This window comes from Micropterus salmoides, unplaced genomic scaffold, assembly GCF_014851395.1.
Source record: "Micropterus salmoides isolate LMB-PRFRI ecotype aquatic unplaced genomic scaffold, ASM1485139v1 Ms_hic_scaffold_14, whole genome shotgun sequence".
Classification (NCBI taxonomy): Eukaryota; Metazoa; Chordata; class Actinopteri; order Centrarchiformes; family Centrarchidae; genus Micropterus; species Micropterus salmoides.
The window spans coordinates 1,144,045-1,165,260 of NW_024040485.1; the positions used below are offsets into that span (position 1 = coordinate 1,144,045).

General features: G+C 40.8%; 1 protein-coding gene across 3 annotated transcripts in view; it reads right to left on the reverse strand.

Moving 5' to 3' along the window:
• Positions 1-1,289: 1,289 nt before the first annotated feature.
• Positions 1,290-21,216, reverse strand: part of LOC119901600 — a 59,188-nt gene continuing 39,261 nt past the window's right edge. For all 3 annotated transcript variants that reach the window (XM_038717179.1, XM_038717178.1, XM_038717177.1), the window contains exons 6-11: positions 19,722-19,802; positions 18,921-19,071; positions 16,457-16,501; positions 15,620-16,087; positions 8,147-9,681; positions 1,290-4,076 (exon numbers count right to left, since the gene is read on the reverse strand). In XM_038717179.1, the coding sequence (XP_038573107.1) occupies positions 4,029-4,076; positions 8,147-9,681; positions 15,620-16,087; positions 16,457-16,501; positions 18,921-19,071; positions 19,722-19,802 (2,328 nt within the window). In that variant the 3' untranslated portion in view covers positions 1,290-4,028. The remainder of the gene's footprint in view (positions 4,077-8,146; positions 9,682-15,619; positions 16,088-16,456; positions 16,502-18,920; positions 19,072-19,721; positions 19,803-21,216) is intronic.

The window sequence follows — 21,216 nt, forward strand, 5'->3', positions numbered from 1 at the left end:
TGTGAAAAGGGTCATTAGTCACCTGAATCTGCTGCTCCCCTTAGCTTTACGGAGCTAGTGACTTGTTGTTTATCTGTCCGGCTGCAGATTCACTGTTCAGCCACAGTAACCAGCTGTTTTCAGAGAAAAACCTCTAAAGAGCCAGATTGTTTTTTTCAGGAGCCCAAAACTAGAGCTAGTAGAGAGACTCACAATTACCAGGTGGACGCAACTCCTGCAGGATGATAGTGTTGCTCCGTAACTGCTGCATGTGTAAGTAAACAACTATTTGCTACAAGTTCACCATACCAACAAAGGTGATGACATGTCAGTGGTGTGTTCACAGCTTGTTTCTGCTGCCCTCAAGTGGCCAGAAAAACACAGTTATGGGAGGCTTAACAAAAGAAGGATGATGTTTTACTTCATGCAGTTTCATCTGACCATTCATTCAGCAGGACTACTACCCCCACCCAACCCAGAGGCGTACATCAAAACTGATGCCATGGTGGTAGATCAGCAGCAGGAAGCCCATTTCTGCTCTTTCATCTGCTCTCACTCCCCCTCTCTGATGTCTTTGGTTTGATGAGGGTAAACAGACCTCCCTGTAAGAAACTCTGAAAGCTTTCACTGTGTTTCCACTGGCCAAACAGCGCTCTTCAAGCAAACAAGCGCTGCTTATGCCTGATCTCGCCTGGTTACTGATTCTAGCTGTATCCCAATCCCATCCATAATACTAACGGTAAGCAGGTTAACAGTATGTGTTCACACTTTCCTGTTAGTTAATACTGTGAGATAAATTGATTTATCGAGATCCAACTGCAAAAACACTAAACTATGACAATTAGTATATAGTGCATATTATAGCCGAGCTGATTTGAGTTTAAAAACTGAGATATAGACCAATTTTCATTGTTACTCTCTAAACCATATCTATGACATTTCTGTGTTTTATTTTTTGGTACTCATCAGCCACCATATATGCAGATACCGATATATGGGTAGTAATTTAAACAAGCTGAAATATTATCTCCCCATAACAGTTATTTTCAATTTCTTTCAAATTGGTTTTTAATGTTTTGAGTGTTGTGTTGGTGCACACTCTTGCTAATGTGGACAACATATTGATTTAATTTATTGGTTCGATTTAAATAATTAAACAAGCAATTCATCTTCAGTTTAAACTGTAGATCAGAAAATGTAATACTTTTATTTTGACAGGGATGCTTTTATTTTGGAGTTTCAAGGAAAACTGTCCTATGTTTGGTCGCTAGCTTTAGTAGCAAAAAAAAGATAAAAATGTAGTTAAGATGTAGTTAAGATGTGGGGTGCAGCCTTTCTGTAAAACTGCAGCATGTTGGAGAACAAATGTTCAGTTTAAACGATCATTAAGATGAAACTTCCTCTACACATCACTGGCTCCACAAAGCAGCACAACAGGTTTTTTGTAAATTAGTGAAAGAAAAAGAGTCTAGCTGTGGCTCAGAAAACTAAAACAAAACAAAAATATAATTTGTTGTTTTCTTATTTGAAATTGGCAGTAGTCTTTCAAAGTTGGAGTTTCACACTTATCCTTCTGTGTTAGTATCAAACAATGAAGAAAATCAATGTCTTGTATACTAATTATCAAAATTTGCACAGTCAACGTTAATGCATAGTTTTTAATTAATATTATTAGCATATGGTGTAGAACTGGGACACTGATGTAGTGAAATGCAGTATAGAGGCGATTTAACAGTTTTCAGCTTTGATGTCCAAGTGATGTTTCATTTGTTTACTGCTCCCCTGAAAATGTTGTTTTTGCTGACCTCTAGTGGTTTAACTTCTCACTTTGTGGCAGTGAGATGCAGGTGTAGTCCAGGATGCTGTGACATCACTGTTGGGTGACATTACAGTTTCAACAAAGCACACCTCTGACCACACCCATCAGGGGAGCCAGGCTTGAAACTTTAAGCCAGAGATGGCAGTGAACAACTCTTTAAGCAGCATATTAAAGAAACTGATGACTGAAAACACTGGACATGTAACCATGGTGATGGTATAGATGTGCACTCAGTTCAATTCAAATTTGCTTTACTGGCAGCAGGATGTTATTATTTAGTTAACGTTATTTGCTTTATTTGCTACAGTACACTCACTGTACAACCCAACCAAACCCTCTCTACAGTTCTCACTGAATTTAGACCTAAAACTACTAATTGACTAGGTAATCTGAAAACCACAATAACAGAGTATATAATTTTTATACATGTTATCTATGTGACAGTCCACTTACACATGCTAAACACTAAACTCAAATCTCAATAAGGAAGATTATTTTGACTCCTTAAGTCCACTGACTCTGGCTATGGCGTGTTACGGCTGCACCACGGTTTTGATGCGTCCATAGCCATAGTCCACAGAAGCGTTTCAGCAGTGGAGCGTTATTGACTTGTTATTAATATGTATTTTTGTGCTTCTACTATCTTCTTCACGGCTCTGCGTGACAATGTTTCGCTTCGTCAACTTCACACTGTATATCCCATAAGGAGCATTTCTGAGATTCAGAGCATTTTGCCTGCCTGATTTTGCTGGCATGTTTAGATTTTGATGATTTGGTAACCACTGTTTGCTTTTTGTGTTTCAACTATGATTAAATAGGCTACATAATTAAATGATTTCTTTTTGTGTCTGTTTTAACTGTGGTTATTGTTGTTTTACAATCGGGAGTCCCCACAGGGTGTTTTATTTTGAAAATTGACTGGATTCTCTATGTGTCTGACTTCCTGCTTGGTTTGATCTGCTCTGTGCTGCTTGACACGTCATCAGTCAAAAATAGAGCTGCTACCCATCTCTGTGGAGCAGAGTGGAGAGCCGCTTCTGGGACACGCTGCTGCTGCTGCTGCGTCTAGTGGACTCACAAGCATTGACAATAATGGCCACATAACTCAGTGGATTCAGTGGACTTTAGGAGTAACAGTGGGCCAATTAGCCCTGTCAAAACTTGTCAAAAACAATGGAAAGCTTAACTGAGAGGACAAAGGAGTGTGTTGGTAGCTAATATTGTGAACAATTAACAGATAATATCAACCTCATGGTTGACTAACAAGCATCACCTGGGATAAAAACACTATGGAATAAATTATTTTTTATGTAAGACCACCCTGAAAGAATGTTAATATTTTAATATAGTTGTTTCCAACTTTTATAAATCGCTCGAAATAGACTGAAGCCATAAGCCAAACAGTTTTCCTTAAAGGTGGGGTAAATGATTCTAATGTAATCCACGTCTTTTTGTCAAATTCAGTCAGTATCTCCACATGGTCCACTAGCTGTCCATTCTGTGTGCGGTGTTTGTACTCAGCCCTGGCTCTGTAAATGGGAAGCAAACAAGGACACAACAGCCGTTCCAGCCATGATGTGTGTCATTAATGTTAAATAACTTGCCCACAGACATTCAGTTTTTCATTCAGACTTTCTAGTTCACCAAGACACGCTGTTGTGATGTTAGCTATAGCAGCAGCAGAGTTGTGATTATCGCTGTCTGGTGTTGCTGTGCTGCTCTGGGACCGTCTCGTCCTGTCTGCATGTTAGCTTCATGTTAGCATCATGTTAGCTTTGCAGCAGCAAGTGTAGCAACAGTTTGCTACAACAGTTTGCTTAATCTTAGTTCCCTTACTTGCTGTGTCATTGTTCGCTCTCTATCATGGTATTTGTCCTGGTGTTGGATTTCTCCAGAATCGCTTACCCCACCTTTAATGGTAATCAGTCTCTTGTGGAGACAGCCAGCCTTGGTAGTTTTTACATCTTGCCTACTTCTCATCTTTCTATTCTGACATACTTTTTTTCCTTTGATACCTGCAAACTTAAAAACATCTGAAACTAGAATTATTTCCATAAATAACAGCAGAATGATATCTCCCTCCTATCTTTTTTGTCATCACTCCTTCAGTCCAACCCCCTTGGTCTTCATTCACCTGTCCATTCCGCATCCTCTTCATCTCGTGTTGCCATGTTGTTATGGGAACCCTGCTGACACTGTAACCCCCACATGAGTGTTGGTCGGTGAGAGATCACTTCAGGTCAATGTCCTGAGTCTGGGACTGAGCCTTCTCCTTGGCCTAAAACGCACATGAAATACAACGGACAGCATGATGGTAAATCAAATGGGCCTCTGTTTTAACAGCTCAATTGCTGCAAAAAACCACTGTCTTTTATGCACAAGGTGACTGAGGGCATATGCAAGTACACTTTTACATTGCACAACATTATATTCATTTAGCTGTCAGCATTGTCTGAAGCTACTTCCAGTAAGTATGACTGGACAAGAAGGATTGTTTCGTAAAGTAGAAAATCCATAATTTAGAGGATCTGGTTAATACTTTCAGTCATTTTACTCATTTCATAACTTTTCAACAGCTGAGCCAATCCTAGTGATATCTGATGAAATTGGCATCTAGTGGTGAGCTTGCAAATTGCAACAAACTATCTAGCAAAAAATTAAATAAATGAATACAGGTGCTGGTCATATAATTAGAACATCATCAAAAAGTTGATTTATTTCAGTAATTCCATTCAAAAAGTGAAACTTGGATTATATTCATTCATCACACACAGACTGATATATTTCAAATGTTTATTTCATTTAATTGTGATGATTAAAACTGACAACTAATGAAAATCCCAAATTCAGTATCTCTGAAAAATAGAATTTCTAAAAAAGTATTTTTAGAAATGTTGGCCAACTGAAAAGTATGAACATGAAAAGTATGAGCATGTACAGCACTCAATAGTTAGTTGGGGCTCCTTTTGCCTGAATTACTGCAGCAATGTGACGTGGCATGGAGTCGATCAGTCTGTGGCACTGCTCAGGTGTTATGAGAGCCCAGGTTGCTCTGATAGTGGCCTTCAGCTCTTCTGCATTGCTGGGTCTGGCGTATCGCATCTTCCTCTTCACAATACCCCATAGATTTTCTATAGGGTTAAGGTCAGGCGAGTTTGCTGGCCAATTAAGAACTGGGATACCATGGTCCTTAAACCAGGTACTGGTAGCTTTGGCACTGTGTGCAGGTGCCAAGTCCTGTTGGAAAATGAAATCTGCATCTCCATAAAGTTGGTCAGCAGCAGGAAGAATGAAGTGCTCTAAAACTTCCTGGTAGATGGCTGCGTTGACCTTGGACCTCAGAAAACACAGTGGACCAACACCAGCAGATGACACGAAATGCATTATGGGATACCTGGCTATCCAAAGTCCAGACAAGTCACCACCGATGCAGGCTCGGTAAAAAGGGGCGGAGCGAGAACACATCCGGGTATTTGACTGTACTTGGCTAGATGCGACTTTGAATTGGAACAGAACTTTGGCTGTTTGGCCGGAAAAGGGATGCTGAAGGTAAAGGGAGCAGATTCAAGTAGTGAGGAAACATTAAAATAAGGTGGAGAATTAATATAGTGAAATGAGAAAAAACCTACTAGTAATAGAAATAGAACCCACTACCCCGCACTTACTAATGCATTGACTGTCTTCAATATGACGGGGGTGGTGTGTGTGTGGGCCAGAGGAGCCATGACACACCGACAGAGACAGCAGAGGACAGAAGCCCGTAAATGATACCAAAACATAGCATTAAGTGCTGTGGTGGGAAAACATTTGTAATGCTAAGAAAAGCACATATTTTTATAAATTGCATCCAAAAAAGGCAGATTCCAAGATATTCCAAGTTTATTGTGTTACAGTTTCTCATTTTTATTGTCAATTTCTGCAATTCTGTCTGTGTTTTCCTCATCATAGAAATCACAGGGCCCTACATAGTGAATGCATGAAGCCGATCACCACACACTAGAACAAGAAGCAGTGGTTGACAGCTGAGGTCCATTCCCTGCTGAAATCTCGAGACACTGCCTTCCAATTGGGGGATGGGGACGCAAACAGCGTTGGGCGGGCCCTCGCACTTGTAGCGTGTCAGGGTGTGAGCCGGCCGTGTTGCATATTCTGGAGCTCTGCCGGTGCGGCTGTGAATTTGCTATGCGGGTTCCGACGCTGCATGAAGGTGTTGTATGTCACTTCTTGTGTCCCCTATGTGGAGCTACATAGCACTTGCCGCTATCAATATAAATCGGTATTGGTGTGTAGATGTCTTCGGGGTGGGAGAGTTATCAAGCACGTAAAGTTTTGTTCAGATGTGAGCATGTACACTGAAGTTACAACAACTTCCTGTGTCATGGCAAAGAGTTGATCTTTGACGCCACGCCACGGATACGCAGATTGACGAAAAATCACAGATAGCACAACTTTTCATCTGTCTTTAGAAGGCACAGCACAAATTTGAGGTTGGTCGGACAAAATCCCTAGGAGGAGTTCGTTAAAGTACGAAGTGTGTAAATCATCCAAAATTTGACGTAAAATTCAAAATGGCCGACTTCCTGTTGGGTTTAGGGCATCGCTTCAAGAGGCTTTTTTGTGCGTCTGGACAAGATACACGTACCACAGAAAATTTGTATACGTAGGTGAAACGTGCGGCGGGGGCTGCTTCGATAAAGGTCACTTCCTGTTGCCAGCAGGTGGCGCTATGACTGTGGGTGAATGTCGGCATGTACATGTGTTCAGGGCGGGACTCTCATCCTACATGTACAGTTTGGTGCAGATGTGAGCATGTACACTGAAGTTACAACAACTTCCTGTGTCATGGCGAAGAGTTGATCTTTGACGCCACGCCATGGATACGCCCATTGACAAAAACTCACAGATAGCACAACTTTTCATCTTCAATGCCTTTAGAAGGCACAGCACAAATTTGAGGTTGGTCGGACAAAATCCCTAGGAGGAGTTCGTTAAAGTACAAAGTGTGTAAATCATCCAAAATTTGACGTAAAATTCAAAATGGCCGACTTCCTGTTGGGTTTAGGGCATCGCTCCATACGTACGCTCTCTGGTGACAGACTAAGTAATTGACAAACTACTGGATGCTTCGAGTCTTTACTGGGTCCCTGTAATAACTAATGTGATCATAAAAGGCTTTGTAACGTATGTGGGGCTGTAAAACTAAAGATCACTGTGAAAAAAGTGACCAGGAGGAACCAACTTCTATAAAACAATGAAATCATGCTGACCAGTGACATTTGAACAGTTATATAAAAAGAAAATGAATTCAGCATGATAAATTAATTAACTATAGTCTAACTAGGGCTGTACATATCAATTATTTTTCAAGTCGATTAATCTAACGATTATTTTTTCGATTAGGTGATTAATCTAACGACTAATTTTGTTTATTCTAAAGAAAGAAAAGTTGCCTATTACTCGATTAACATACCAATTTAACCTAAATAAATATCAAAAACATGTCTAATCAATAAATCTATATTTTATTCAATCATCCTGATGAATTTCAGCACATTAGACTAATGACATTAGCAGCAAATCTTAAAATGAATCAAATTTCCACGTCACTGATGTGTTACTAAACAATAACAGAAATTAATCAGGCTACTTTACTTAAAACTTTAAATGTTTCTGACATGGATTCATTTCAATATTAAGTGATGCAGTATAATAAAATGTATGTAACACCTGAAAGGACTCACAGACTGTACAGACAGTCACAGATGGTCTGTAATTAAATTCAGCCGTTTTCTCGCTCATATGTGGCCGATCGTTACATCACTCGCGTTGTAACGTTACGTTACCATGACCGCAGCGGGGCAGAAATTACTTTTAACATGAAGGCAATAAACATTTTAACAGATTACGTGTCCTCGTGCTGATAATATGCCGTGCTTATGTGGCGACAGAAAGTAAACATGATTTGCGGTGCTGCCGTCTAGACAAAGTGCTGCGGGATAACGCACTTAATGCGCGTCGACATATTTACTTAATCGATTACGTCGACGAATCGCTCCAGCCCTAAGTCTAACCTAAGTGTTTTAAACTGATCCAAATTAACGGAGGACCTACCCAAACCCAACGTGCAAAAATAAATGAATAAATAGACTAAACAAATAGACTAAAGCATCCAAAATACAGTTGACTTGAACAGAACCAAATACAATGGGACCCTACAACCCAATTAGAATGAATATTATTGGGATATGGACTAACTCGGTCAGGGTCTTGGACACAAAAAAACAGATTGGACCAATAGATACCTGTATTTATCATATATGAGTTGCATGTGTGTGGTTTCCAACTTACCCTGAGTGAGGGCCGAGGAGGCCTAACTGGTCTGACCGGTCGTACTGGCTCTGCTACTGGGTTTGCCTGCCTTCTATCCAGAGGCTCTAGGTCGTCAGCTACATCAGGACAGCTGATGTATCCTCCGGCCCCAAACACTGAACCCAGATCCCCTTCTAATAAGTTGTGACTGGTGGGAGAATTGGATGTACCGAAGTCCTGGTTAGACATGTTGCTGACAGCAATGTTGACGCTGTCAGCAGTACTGGTGCTGGTACTGGTTTTGTTGGGAGTGCAGATACTGGTGTTACTGAGCTCGAGTCCCAGCAGGTCTTCTGATGCCACATCACTGTCTGAGCTGTTATTAGTGAGACTGACATTGAGCTCTGGTTCCACAATACATTGGTTATTGTTAGCTTCAGGGAAAACTTCCTTACTAACCAAGTCCAGCACCTCCTGGTTGTCATGGCTACCTACGTCTAGCAATTCCTGATTTTCATTCCTACCAAGATCCAGGAGTTCCTGGTTGCCGTGGCTACCTGAAACTGGCACTTCCTGATTTTCTTTGCTACCAAAATCTAGTAGTTCTTGGTTTACATGGCTATCTAAATCCAGTACTTCTTGATTTTCAGGACAGGAGAAATCCAGCAGTTCCCGAATGCCATGGCTACAAGGTTCCAGCACTTCTTGGTTACCATAGTTACATGGTTCAAGTAGTTCCTCAATGGTGATATTGTGATAGGGTTCGACCACCTCCTGGTTATCATCACTACAAAAATCCAGAAGTTCCTGGTTTTCGTTGCTAACTATCTGACTGTTGTCAAGGCTAGAAGGTTCCAACACTTCTTGGTTTCCATTGTTAAACAAATATAGCAGTTTCTGGTTATTATGGCTACAATGTTCAAGCACTTCTTGGTTGTCATGGTTATGAGGTTCCAGTACTTCCTGATTGCTATATTTAGAGTGTTCTACTTGCTCATTGTTGTCACAGGTGCAAAGGTCCATTGCCTCCTGGTTATGATGGCCACAGATGTCCAGTATCTCTTGGTTCTCTTCCTCAGGGCTGAGATTAAAGCCATAAGGGTCAGAGTCCTGTACCATCTGGGAGGAAGTGATGTCAAACCCATATGGATCAAATTTCAATTGGTCTGGTTGAGAAGAGGGGGGCACTGAGTCGAAGATCAGATCGTTTTCAGTGGGTTCTGGACTCAGTTCTGCCTCATCAGGGTCTAAGAGGGTGTGACTAGAATGTTCTGGACTAAGTTTAAACCCATATGGGTCAAAGGAAGACTGACTTGTTGGTTCATAGCTAAACTCAAAGCTCAGTTCTCTGTTCTGATCTGACTCGGGCTGGATGAAGATGCTCTGGGAGCCTAGTGAGTTTTGGGGAGTTACAGGATTATGGGGTTTGTCTTCAATGTTGCTAACCCAATCAGCCCCCTGACTGGAAGTAACATCACATGACAGGGTTTCCTCTATAGCACCTGTCCAATCTGGTTCTGACAGGAGTTGTTGGCCGAGCTCAGGGACAGCCTGAGCGGAACCAGAAATCAGACCTAAAAAAAGAAGACAATTTCAGTGGCCTTAAAAAGCAACAAAATAAAACTACTGGTTCAAATGACGCAAATTTTATTCTTGCATACAAAAAAATATGAAACACTATAGTCAAATGTTTAAAAAGTCTATAAAGAGGATCAAGAGAATCGTTCAAACTTGTAGATGTAGAGCTCAATGTCAAAGGACATACAATTTAGAAAATAAAGCAGGATAATTATTATTTTACTAGTACTACTATTTCTACTATTTCATAGTTACAAATTTAAGAAAGGTTTTACATGGAAATCAACATGTAACACAATGGAAACCTAGGTGGACTTTAATAGGTAAAAACTTGACCTGGGTGGCACAAAGATGAGTCAAAGATGTGTGGGCACAAGTTGGAACTGTTTCAACTTGATCAAAAACATTTGCACTTAGGCTTTTTTGTAATAATAATACAGTTTATTAATAGCCGGCTTTCAAAACACTCAAAGTCACAGGTCAAGGTTTACGACTCCACTTGACCCCTCTCAAGGAGAGACAGGAGAAAACAATAGAAAGGACTGGATTTCCTGGTGAACAACTTGTAAGAAAATGGTAAGAATCTTCAAGAATTTAATTTTAACTGCTTTGGTAGGTCTAGATGGCATTCAAGATTCAAAGTGTTGAAATTCTTACTTTGCTGTCCACATCAAATGCCTACAATAAAAGTAAAATAAAATATATGTATAAACCAAAAATACAATGAAGATAATTTGATGAATAGAGATATAAAATAAGCTTCAAATATAAAAATTGTAAACATCAGACGTAGAAAAAAAAAATTAACAGATATATACACTTTGTCATTGTGCAGGCAGACGAATTAACAGTTGTGCAACTGATGAATTATCATATACATGTGGAAATTGTACATGGAGCAATGTGCAGATGTGCAAAAATAGTGCAATTAACATGTCATGGTACGGTGTAAAATGGGCATGATGGCATACATTGTCTGACACAATGTCTTGTGATATAACCAAATTTTCACCATTTCATATAATACACCTAGTGAATTAATATCAGTGTAATAGGCATCCCACTAGCTGATACTGCTAGCTTACATTAATTACATTAGTGTGTATCACTATTAGGCCAATAGGCCTACTGGCCACCATCCCCCGACTCTTGCACTGGTGGGGAGAGGTCTTTGTGGTATGTTTTTGATATTCTGCATGGATATAATACTGATGACGTTTTGGAGTTCATTTGTGCTTTTTTTATCTGTCCACATCAAGGTAAACTGGTGAGGGTGAGTCAAGTTTTAATGTGTTAAGCAACTGTTTTTTTTTATTGTTTTGAATGTTGAATACTGCGTTTTATCGGTGGAGAGAGCTTTAAAGACTGTCAGCCTGCAGCTGGCAAGCTGTGTTTTAATGACATTATAGTTATATATATATATATAGTTTTGTTTTTATGCTTGGCCCTCTTTCTTTTACTCTCTCTTGCTCTCTCTCTCTGTCTTTCTTCTTTCTCTCACTTATTGTCAAATTAATTACTGAAGCTTTTACTTGTGTAATGGAAGGTTCTTAGCTACACACGGTGATGATCAATTACCTTTGAGACCATATTAATAGGGGTGGTGATGATGCAGTGGATAAGACACAAGCCTTTGGTGTCAGAGACCCAGGTTCAATCCGACACTGTGACACGTCAACCAATGTATCCCTGAGCTAGATGTCCAGTTAGTGTTAATGGTAAAAACTTGGTAGCCTATGACGTTACAAGACAGAGGCGGGGCAAGCCGGTGTTTTACCGGCCTCTATTGTATCTCAGTGTGGGGAAAGGAGAATTCTGAGAAAGGTGCAAAGCATATTTAAAATTTATAATAATGTTCGTGGTGATTAAAACCTGCTGTCACAGGGCGGTGTGGAAAATTTTGATTTTTTTTGTCGGGGGGCAGGGTTTTACAATCATGATGCCTGCTCAACCATCGACTATCTGTCAGCCATCTCTGATGGACGATGACATCGTCTATCGGCCCAACCCCAATTAACTTACCTCAATTCCCAGGTGGTTAGCCTTCATATGCTGCTTCAAGTTCGTAGTGTTTTTTCAAAAATCTTATAACCACATCAGTGTGTGAACTATACATAATAGCTTAGTTTTTTTCCCTGGAGGAGGGGAACCAACTGTGATTCTTACTGCTGAATCATTAATAGGCCTGGGGCTGACTGTGAAAGTATTAGGCAGGTTTGTCTTTGTTATGAGTTAAGGATTCTGGTCTTGTTTTGGTTCCATGTCTTGTGTTCTAGTGTTTTGCCCATGTTTGCTCTTTGTTTTGTTGATCCTGTTTAAGTTTGTTTTTGGTTCTGTGTTTCTCTGTGTAGCCTTGTTTATAATTTTATTCATTCGGATGTTTAGGTTTACTTAGTGTCGGTCTTGTCTCTTATCTTAGGTCTTAGTCCTGCATTTCAGTTCTTTGCCTCAGTTCTTAGTCCAGTGCCTTAGTTCTTAGTTCTATGCTTTAGTTCATGTTAGTGTTATTCCTGGTCTGTGCATTTCTGTGTTTCATTTTTGATCTTGTCTTGTTTAGGGTTTTGTAGCTTAGTTTATTCTTATGTTCATCTGCATGTTTTTTACCTGTTCGAGTCCTTAGTCCTGTGTCTCCATGTTTTAGTGTAGTCCTGTGTCTCCATGTTTTGGTGTAGTCCTGTCTCCTGTTTGGTCCGGTCTCAGTCCATGTTTTGTGTTTTACTTTGGTAGATTTGTCCTGGTGTGTTCCCGTGTACTTTGCTTCCTGTTTTATTCTGAAGTTGTTTGTGTTTGCTGTCTGTGTTTTGCTTTGCTTCCTGTTCTGTTCTCCTTGATGTGATCCACCTGTATGGTGTTTATTTTTGGTCATAAGTTGTGAGCGTGTAAAACATGCTCACGAGCAAATTATGTTACTCCACACGCGCAAAAATTTACCTTCCCGCGCGCACGACAAAATACTCGCACACAATTTCAACAACCGAGAGCTGTACAGGTAGCTGCGAGCGAGCGCCTGGTATGCTCTCAAAGAATAACTCTGCTTGCACAGTGGAATCCTGCTCGCGCGCAGTGGGCTTCTGCTTGCGGGGTGGTTAGCTCGCGCAGTGGATTTCTGCTCGCTCAGCTGATTTCTGCTCGCTCGAATCTACATGACTTTTGACTGTTTGCGGGCGGAAACCAGGGAGGGCACTGACCCTCTTATGATTGGTCACTTTCAACGTAATCACAACCAGAGCCCTTAAATAAGAGAGTTACGACACTCTTTGATCTCGCCGCCACGTGCTCCATGCAGTTCTCAGTAGTTCCAACCAATCCGCGCTGTCAACCACTTTGAATGGTTTCAGGTGGGACAGACACCAGCAGCGACTATATTTGCAGCAGTTTTCGGATAAATATTAAAGGCGTGTGTTCTGATTACTATCCTTATACTTACATATGATACCATTTCTTCTGGGGAGTCGGGGAAGCAGTATTATCCGTTTTGTGTTTAATTTTGGAGGGAAGAGGTGTGACGTTACAACACATAACAGCAGACTATATTTGCATCACTTTTCGTAAAATGTGCATTGATTACTATGGTAACTGTACTTACAGTAGTGATTTTTTTCTTTGGAGGGATGGAGAGACAGCATTAACAGTGTTATCTGTTGAAATGCAGCTGGAGATATGGTTAGGCTACTGAGTGAATTACTCTGTTCCTAAATACAATCCACGTAATTAAAGCTGCAAGCAGCGTTGGGCGGGCCCTCGCACAAAATACTTGAAAACTCACCAAACTTTGCACACATGTCAGAAGTGGTGAAAAATTTCGTATTTTATGGGTTTCGCGCATGGCCGTGGGAAAATGACTCGAGCACGAACCGTGCAAGGTCCCTATTGAATTTATAAAGATTATATTTAGGGCCTGAGCACGAACCACATCTGAACAAAACTTTACGTGCTTGACAACTTTGTAAAGATTATATTTAGGGCCCGAGCACGACCGTGTAAGGTCCCTATTGAATTTGTAAAGATTATATTTAGGGCCCGAGCACGACCATGCGAGGTCCCTATTGAATTTGTAAAGATTATTTATTTATTTTTAGGGCCCGAGCACGACCGTGCGAGGTCCCTATTGAATTTGCTAAGATTATTAGGGCCTGAGCAGAACTGTGCGAGGTCCCTATTCAATTTGCTAAGATTTTATATATATTTCTTTTTTGTGCAAAGTAAGCTCCATTTTGGGGACCTGAGCATAAACCGAAAACTCACCAAACTTTGCACACATGTCAGAACTGGTGAAAAATTTCGTATTTTATGGGTTTCGCGCATGGGTGTGGCAAAATGACTCGCTAGCGCCACCTCGAAAATTGGAAAAAATTAGCCCCTCGTTCACGTTCAACCTACATGCATGAAATTTTCTGGGGACATGTATCATATCAAGACGCACAAAAAAGCCTCAAGAACCCATACCCTAAACTCAACAGGAAGTCGGCCATTTTGAATCTCACGGCCATTTTTGGATGATTTACACACTTCGTACTTGAACGAACTCCTCCTAGGGATTTAGTCGGATCGACGTCAAATGTCTGCTGTGCCTTCTAAAGGCATTGACGATGAAAAGTTGTGCTATTTGCGAGTTTTCGTCAATGAGCGTGTCCATGGCATGGCGTCAAAGATCAACTCTTCGCCATGACACAGGAAGCTGTTGTAACTTCAGTGTACATGCTCACATCTGCACCAAAGTGTACATGTAGGATGAGAGTCCCGCCCTGAACACATGTACATGCCGACATTCACCCACAGTCATAGCGCCACCTGCTGGCAACAGGAAGTGACCTTTAACGAAGCAGCCCCCGCTGCACGTTTGACCTACATGTACGAATTGTCTGTGGTACGTGTATAATGTCCAGATGTACCAAAAAGCCTCATGGAGCGATGCCCTAAAATCAACAGGAAGTCGGCCATTTTGAATTTTACGTCAAATTTTGATGATTTAAACACTCCTTACTTTAACGAACTCCTCTTAGGGATTTAGTCCGACCGACTTCAAATTTGTGCTGTGCCTTCTAAAGGCATTGAAGATGTAAAGTTGTGCTATCTGTGAGTTTTCGTCAATGGGCGTGTCCGTGGCGTGGCGTCAAAGATCAAGTCTTCGCCATGACACAGGAAGTTGTTGTAACTTCAGTGTACATGCTCACATCTGAACCAAACTTTACGTGCTTGATAACTCTCCCACCCCGCAGACATCTACATATTCATAGCGGCAAGTGCTATGTAGCTCCACATAGGGGACACAGGAAGTGACGTATAACACCTTCGTGCAGCGTCCGAAGCGCGTATCAAATTCACAGCCGCACCGGCAGAACTCGAGAATATGCAACGCGGCTGCCTAACCCCCCGACGCGCTGCACGTGCGAGGGCCCGCCCAACGCTGCTTTCAGCTTTAATTAAAAGATGTTTTTTTGAATGCAGCATTGATGATTATTGTCTTAATTGTTAATTAACACATGCCTGAAACAACCTCAAGCTGAATGTAAAAGCTGATGTATAAACGAATAGACTATGAAATAGCCATTAGTTGCAGCCCTAGTTCTTGGCAGCTAAGGTTTTGGAGCGTCTCCTCTAAGGCCATATCCTCTAACATGGCATCGACTGCAGTGGCAGCCTTTGCCTCTCTCCGCTGTTTCTGCACTCATATTTTGGGATGTCAGCTAATTGGCAATACAAAGTTTAGTTTTTGAGTGGCATCTAAACCACGCCTCCTGGCTACCTAGAGGTGGAGACTAGAAATCCCATGGCTTTGCAATGGACTGCATTTACCATCAACACTGATTGGACAGCCACATAAAACCAAAACATCCCTTTAAGTAGGAAAGCATGAAATATGAGTTATAGCACCAGTCTACTCACACAAAAGAAGTGTAAACAGTATGTAAATCAAAGGTGGGAATGGATTACCTTGTTCCAGTTCTTCTGTTGCCTCAGCATTAGCATCTCCAGCTAGAGATCCCATACTGTGTTCTTCAATGTCAGAAGGAGGAGAGACAGTGCCAAGGTCCAGCTCATACCCATTAGGATCTGATTCTACAGAATACTGATTCTGGGACTTCCAGCCTTGGATGGGTTCTGGCCCCAGCTCCTCTGATGAGCTCTGAATGGGTTTAAACCCACAAGAATCATCAATCAAAGCGATGGCATCCAGGTCCTCTCGACTGTAGCTGATCTCTATGTCACTGTCTTCATCAGGGAATTCAGACTCAAAGCACTGAGTTCCTGTTGAGGCTTTGTTTTCAGCACAGGACAGACTGGTGTCAGCCTCATCAACAACATTTCCTGACCCCTCAGCGGTGCAGACATTCACCTCTGGGAACAAAATATCTGCTGCAAAGGGGTCACTGCCTTTGAAAGGGTCTGAAGTGAATCCATCTGGCAAATTTAACAAAAGCTTAGAACCATGCCAGTTAAAATGTAAAATACACAAACAAGTACATCAAATTTTTACTTCAGTACAGTGCTTGAGTAAATTAACTTGTCACTGCTGTCTAAAAGCATTTAGGATCACAGGATTTACAGTTAGTTTACACTAGATTTAAGGTGGTACATAAAATAGTGCAACAAAATTTAACTATACTTGAGTTCAAAGAGTTTCAAGCAACAACGTATATGACAAGTGGGTTAGGGGTCACCTTGACTTGTCATTTACCTGATCTCCACCAACAACATGTCCAGGACAAAACCCTTAATTCCTAAAATAAAGTAAAATAAACAGCAAATACGGAGTGTATTATTACTCACCAGATGAGTCAGTTTTAGGGAACAGGTCTTCGTCGAAGAGGTTATCTACAAATATAGGGAGAAAGAAATTTGAAAAGGGGCAGGATAAACTGGGTACAGGATGCACGTGGCTGGCTCGCTATAAAGTCACAATATACATAGGTCAGAGCATACACATGGTTCGGCACTCTTTTGAACATCACTGTTAATAATAAATAATAATAATAATAAACCCAAATTGAAGCTGCAAGCAGCATTGGTCGGGCCCTCGCGCTTGTAGTTGCATATTCTGGAGCTCTGCTGGTGCGGCTGTGAATTTGCTACGCGGTTCCGACGCTGTATGAACGTGTTATATGTCACTTCCTGTGTCCCCTATGTGGAGCTACATAGCACTTGCTGCTATAAATATAAATCGGTATTGGCATGTAGATGTCTGCGGGGTGGGAGAGTTATCAAGCACGTAAAGTTTTATTCAGATGTGAGCATGTACACTGAAGTTACAACAACTTCCTGTGTCATGGCGAAGAGTTGATCTTTGACGCCACGCCACGGACACGCCCATTGACGAAAACTCACAGATAGCACAACTTTACATCTTCAATGCCTTTAGAAGGCACAGCAGAAATTTGAGGTCGGTCGGACTAAATCCCTAGGAGGAGTTCGTTAAAGTAGGGAGTGTGTAAATCATCCAAAAATTTGACGTAAAATTAAAAATGGCCGACTTCCTGTTGGTTTTAGGGCATCGCTCCAAGAGGCTTTTTGGTACGTCTGGACAAGATACACGTACCACAGAAAATTTGTACATGCAGGTGAAACGTGCGGCGGGGGCTGCTTCGTTAAAGGTCACTTCCTGTTGCCAGCAGGTGGCGCTATGACTGTGGGTGAATGTCGGTATGTACATGTGATCAGGGCGGGACTCTCATCCTACATGTAAAGTTTGGTGCAGATGTGAGCATTCATTAAAAGTTAATGAATGACAATGTTCAGTAACTGGCAAGTGGAGGACTTCAAAGCTTGGATAAACGTAAGTGTCCTGGTTGAATCATCAGTAGAAAAGAAAGTTAAATGTTTTTTTTATAGAAGCAACCATTTTCATTATTGATTAACCTGCTGCTTATTTTCTCATTTAATTTAGTACTTGTTTGGTCTAAAATATAAATGGAAAATAATGGTAATAGTAGTTTTTTACACTCATAAACCCAATGTGACATCTTCAGTCACAGCCAACAGTCTAAAACTGCTTGCCCTGCCAACTAGTGATGACTACATGCTTTTTCCACACCCTATGTAACAGTAATGCAACACTAAAACAATAGTAAATCACAGGTGGGTGTGTTCGCCATTAAAACAGACCACACCGGCCAACACCCAGCTGTCAATGAAACAATGCTTTTCCTCCATACAAGATCTAGTATGGAGTAACTCTAAATCAGCTCACTTTTAGATTCTGGGTCGTGTTAGATGAATTTTCAAACTATAGTGCAGTGTTTTGTTTGCATATGCTATACCAGAGCTAACTATGAACTGTCCCGATCTCCTTAAACATTTACCAATGCTAATTAAAATGTGTCTTGATTTGTAATGCTGCGTTGTCTGTCACACCTACCTAAAAACTGTCTCCAACATGCCTGAAATCATGCAACTGGTTTAGTTATGGCATCTACGCATCAGTCTATAACATCATCATAAATATAACTTAAATTCTGCTCCTCCTCTGCATATCTGAAAAGCCTCTAATAAATAAAACGAGTCCATATGGTAGACAGGAAAAAAAAGTCCTTCAACAGTCCTTTAATCATTAAACACATACACAATTGGGCTTTGGAGAAGTTCAGTTACCACTAAAACCAGTGGAAAGATTTAAATAAGCCAACAAGTTGGCCTGAGCAGGAGGAAACAGCTCAACATAATTCACTCAAAGAAGTCTTTGACAGTCAAGAAGGAGAATAAACCTTACAGCTCAGTACTTAAATTAGACAACACACTGACCGACTGGTCAGTAATCACTGACCAGTTCTAACCGTAGACGGATCCTGCAAATCCAGCAAGAATGCTGTTCTTGTACCAAAAATATAATGTGTGGCAACCAGCAGCCTTCACTGTTCATGTGCAGAAACATTTGCGCTGAAAAGGCCAACAAAAGGAAGGAGCTCAGTGAGATCCTTAATGAAGAGATGTGGGCAGTGCGCACAGAGTATGACTGGATGTGAAGACTTCAATTTAGAAACTTTTCATATAATATTCCGAATCTCCTCAACAGTCCTAATGTGTGTCCCTACCTATGTATTTCTTATATAGCCATATATGGCCTAGTAGGAGCTGGTAGAATTCAGAAGGCCTAGCGGTAGACCTAAAACAAAACATTTTACTAGTACTACCTTCTCATGACGGATGAACAAATGAAAAAAATCTATACTTCCAGTATTTCTATTACCAAGTTTTCAGTGAAATGTATTCTCAGCTTGACTCCATGTCTGATACATACTCTGACAGTGGGTGAAGGGGTCGGCTTGGTAGAAGTCCAGTTGGCTGAGAGGGTTTGGGTTTAAAGTGGATTCTTCCATATCTCTCTCTTTTTCCCCTTTATTGTTGATCTCCCCCTCCTCTGGGTCATCCTCTATGTCAGATCTGTCCATCTGTGAAACATGACCACACAGTGTTTGCATCCCACACCAAGGAGGACATCTGAATGGTGACCAATTCAATTTTCAATTCAATTCAATTTTATTTATATACTGCCAAATCACAACAACAGTTTTCTCTGAGCGCTTTTCATAAAAGAGCAGGTCTAGACCGTACTCTGCTGGTTGGTAGTCCTATATGTAAGGGGCAGGTTGATCGTGGTCATCATGGTATTGAATAATCACAGTATTAAATATCTCAATATCTCAAAATCATAACAGCTTTGATGACTTTAGTCTGCAAACCAGCTAAAGATATACTAAGTACAGTATATATAATGTATAAGATGGGTTTGTGATGGCGCAGTGGATAAGACACATGCCTTTGGTATGAGATACCTGGGTTCGAATCCACTGTGAGACACCAATGTGTCCCTGAGCAAGACACTTAACCCCTAGTTGCTCCAGAGGTGTGCGACCTATTATATTTAGCAATTGTAAGTTGCTTTGGGTAAAAGCGTCAGCTAAATTAATAAATGTAAATGTAATACATACAGTGTATTTTATTTATTTTATTGCACAAAACACTGTTTATGTATCACTTTGGTGATACATAAACAGTACATAAACTCATGATGAGAGGTGCTATGCAGTAGTGGAGCTACCTTTGGCGAGCTGGTCCCGCTGTCGTCTGCTTCTTCTCTGGTATCTGCTAGGTTATTGCAGAAAGACGAGCCACTTGCCCTCTGGTAGTCACCCACACATCCAGCGACAGACAGTGAGAGAGTTCTTAAATTAAAAACACTTTTTAAATAATGTCAAATCACAGAAAAGACAGGCAAAAAAGTGACAACTTTATTTAACTACAACTACGAATTTCTCCAAATAATGATATTGTTGTTACATCTGCCGCACCCCAGCAGTTCTGATGCAAGTAAACTAGCCTCCAATTTTCCAGGTTTTTCAGGGAATCCCAGTATTGGTTTTGAGAGGAATTTGAGAAGGTTAAAAAACTACTGTGTAGCACAGTAGAACTACAAGACTACTAAATCTCAAGAGTTTCTGTGCTGTTCAGACTGTTGTCCTGTTGACGTGAGAGTGCGCAACTACACCACTGATCTCAGATGAGGAGTACTGATTCCAGGATTATTCCACATCAAACGTTTGACTGCTTCAAATTATCGCGATATTCAACAAAAACATGCCAGACGTCACTGTGGGGCAGTTTTTTTTTTAAAGGTGCAGCTATGATGTATGCTGTCCCAGACCCTTGTGCATGTGGTTAGGGATGCAACGAGTGACCAGCTGGGAACTGCAATAGGCCAGTTTCCGACTTAATCGGCCACGACCGGTGACCGGTGCCAAGCAGCGTCAAATGTCTAATTTTCTGCTGGTCACATTAAACGTTAAACACATGCTGCGCTGGACAGTGTTTTACATCATGCGCACAGCTGCACAGACAGTAACCGACTATAGACTGACCCATAGAGGGAAGAGGGAGAGACAGGTGTAAGTGTGTCTGAAGGGAAAAGCAAGGTGAGCAGATTACTGTAGTTTGTCAGTAAACACTAAACTAAGGTGGCAAATTAAGTAGAATTAAAATGGTGACATAAGAAATAACATAGGCTACTAGAAATAGGGTTATGTATTCTACAGTTACATTGTCATTCCAGCAGCGGAACCTGGAGCACTTCTTATTTTGACATTTGTCTGAGTGAGAGAAGGTCATGTAACCTGCTGCAGTTTGGAGAAAAACTGTCAGAAGAGCAAATGCTAATGGAGATCCTAATGAAGACCATTTTCCAATAAAGAAAAGGTACTAAAATGTTTGTCTATGCTGTCAATTATAGTTTTTAGAAAGAAAGAAAATCATCCAAAATCAGAATTGGCAAGTCAGACTTAAAAAAAACAAAAAAGGAATCGGACAGGGAAAATGCAATCGGTGCATTTCTAGTTGTGGTGGAGAAAAAATAAATCAACTTTCAATCTTTCAGTGTTTAAATAAGTTCTCAGTTATTTGTTATTTTTTACTCGAAGGCTACATCATTGTTATTATAACTCATTTTCCTTACCTGTATTTTAGGGCTGTGCGATATGACAATATATATTGTTTAACAATAGAAAAACGTCCATCATTTAAACCCTTGACAACAACCCTTG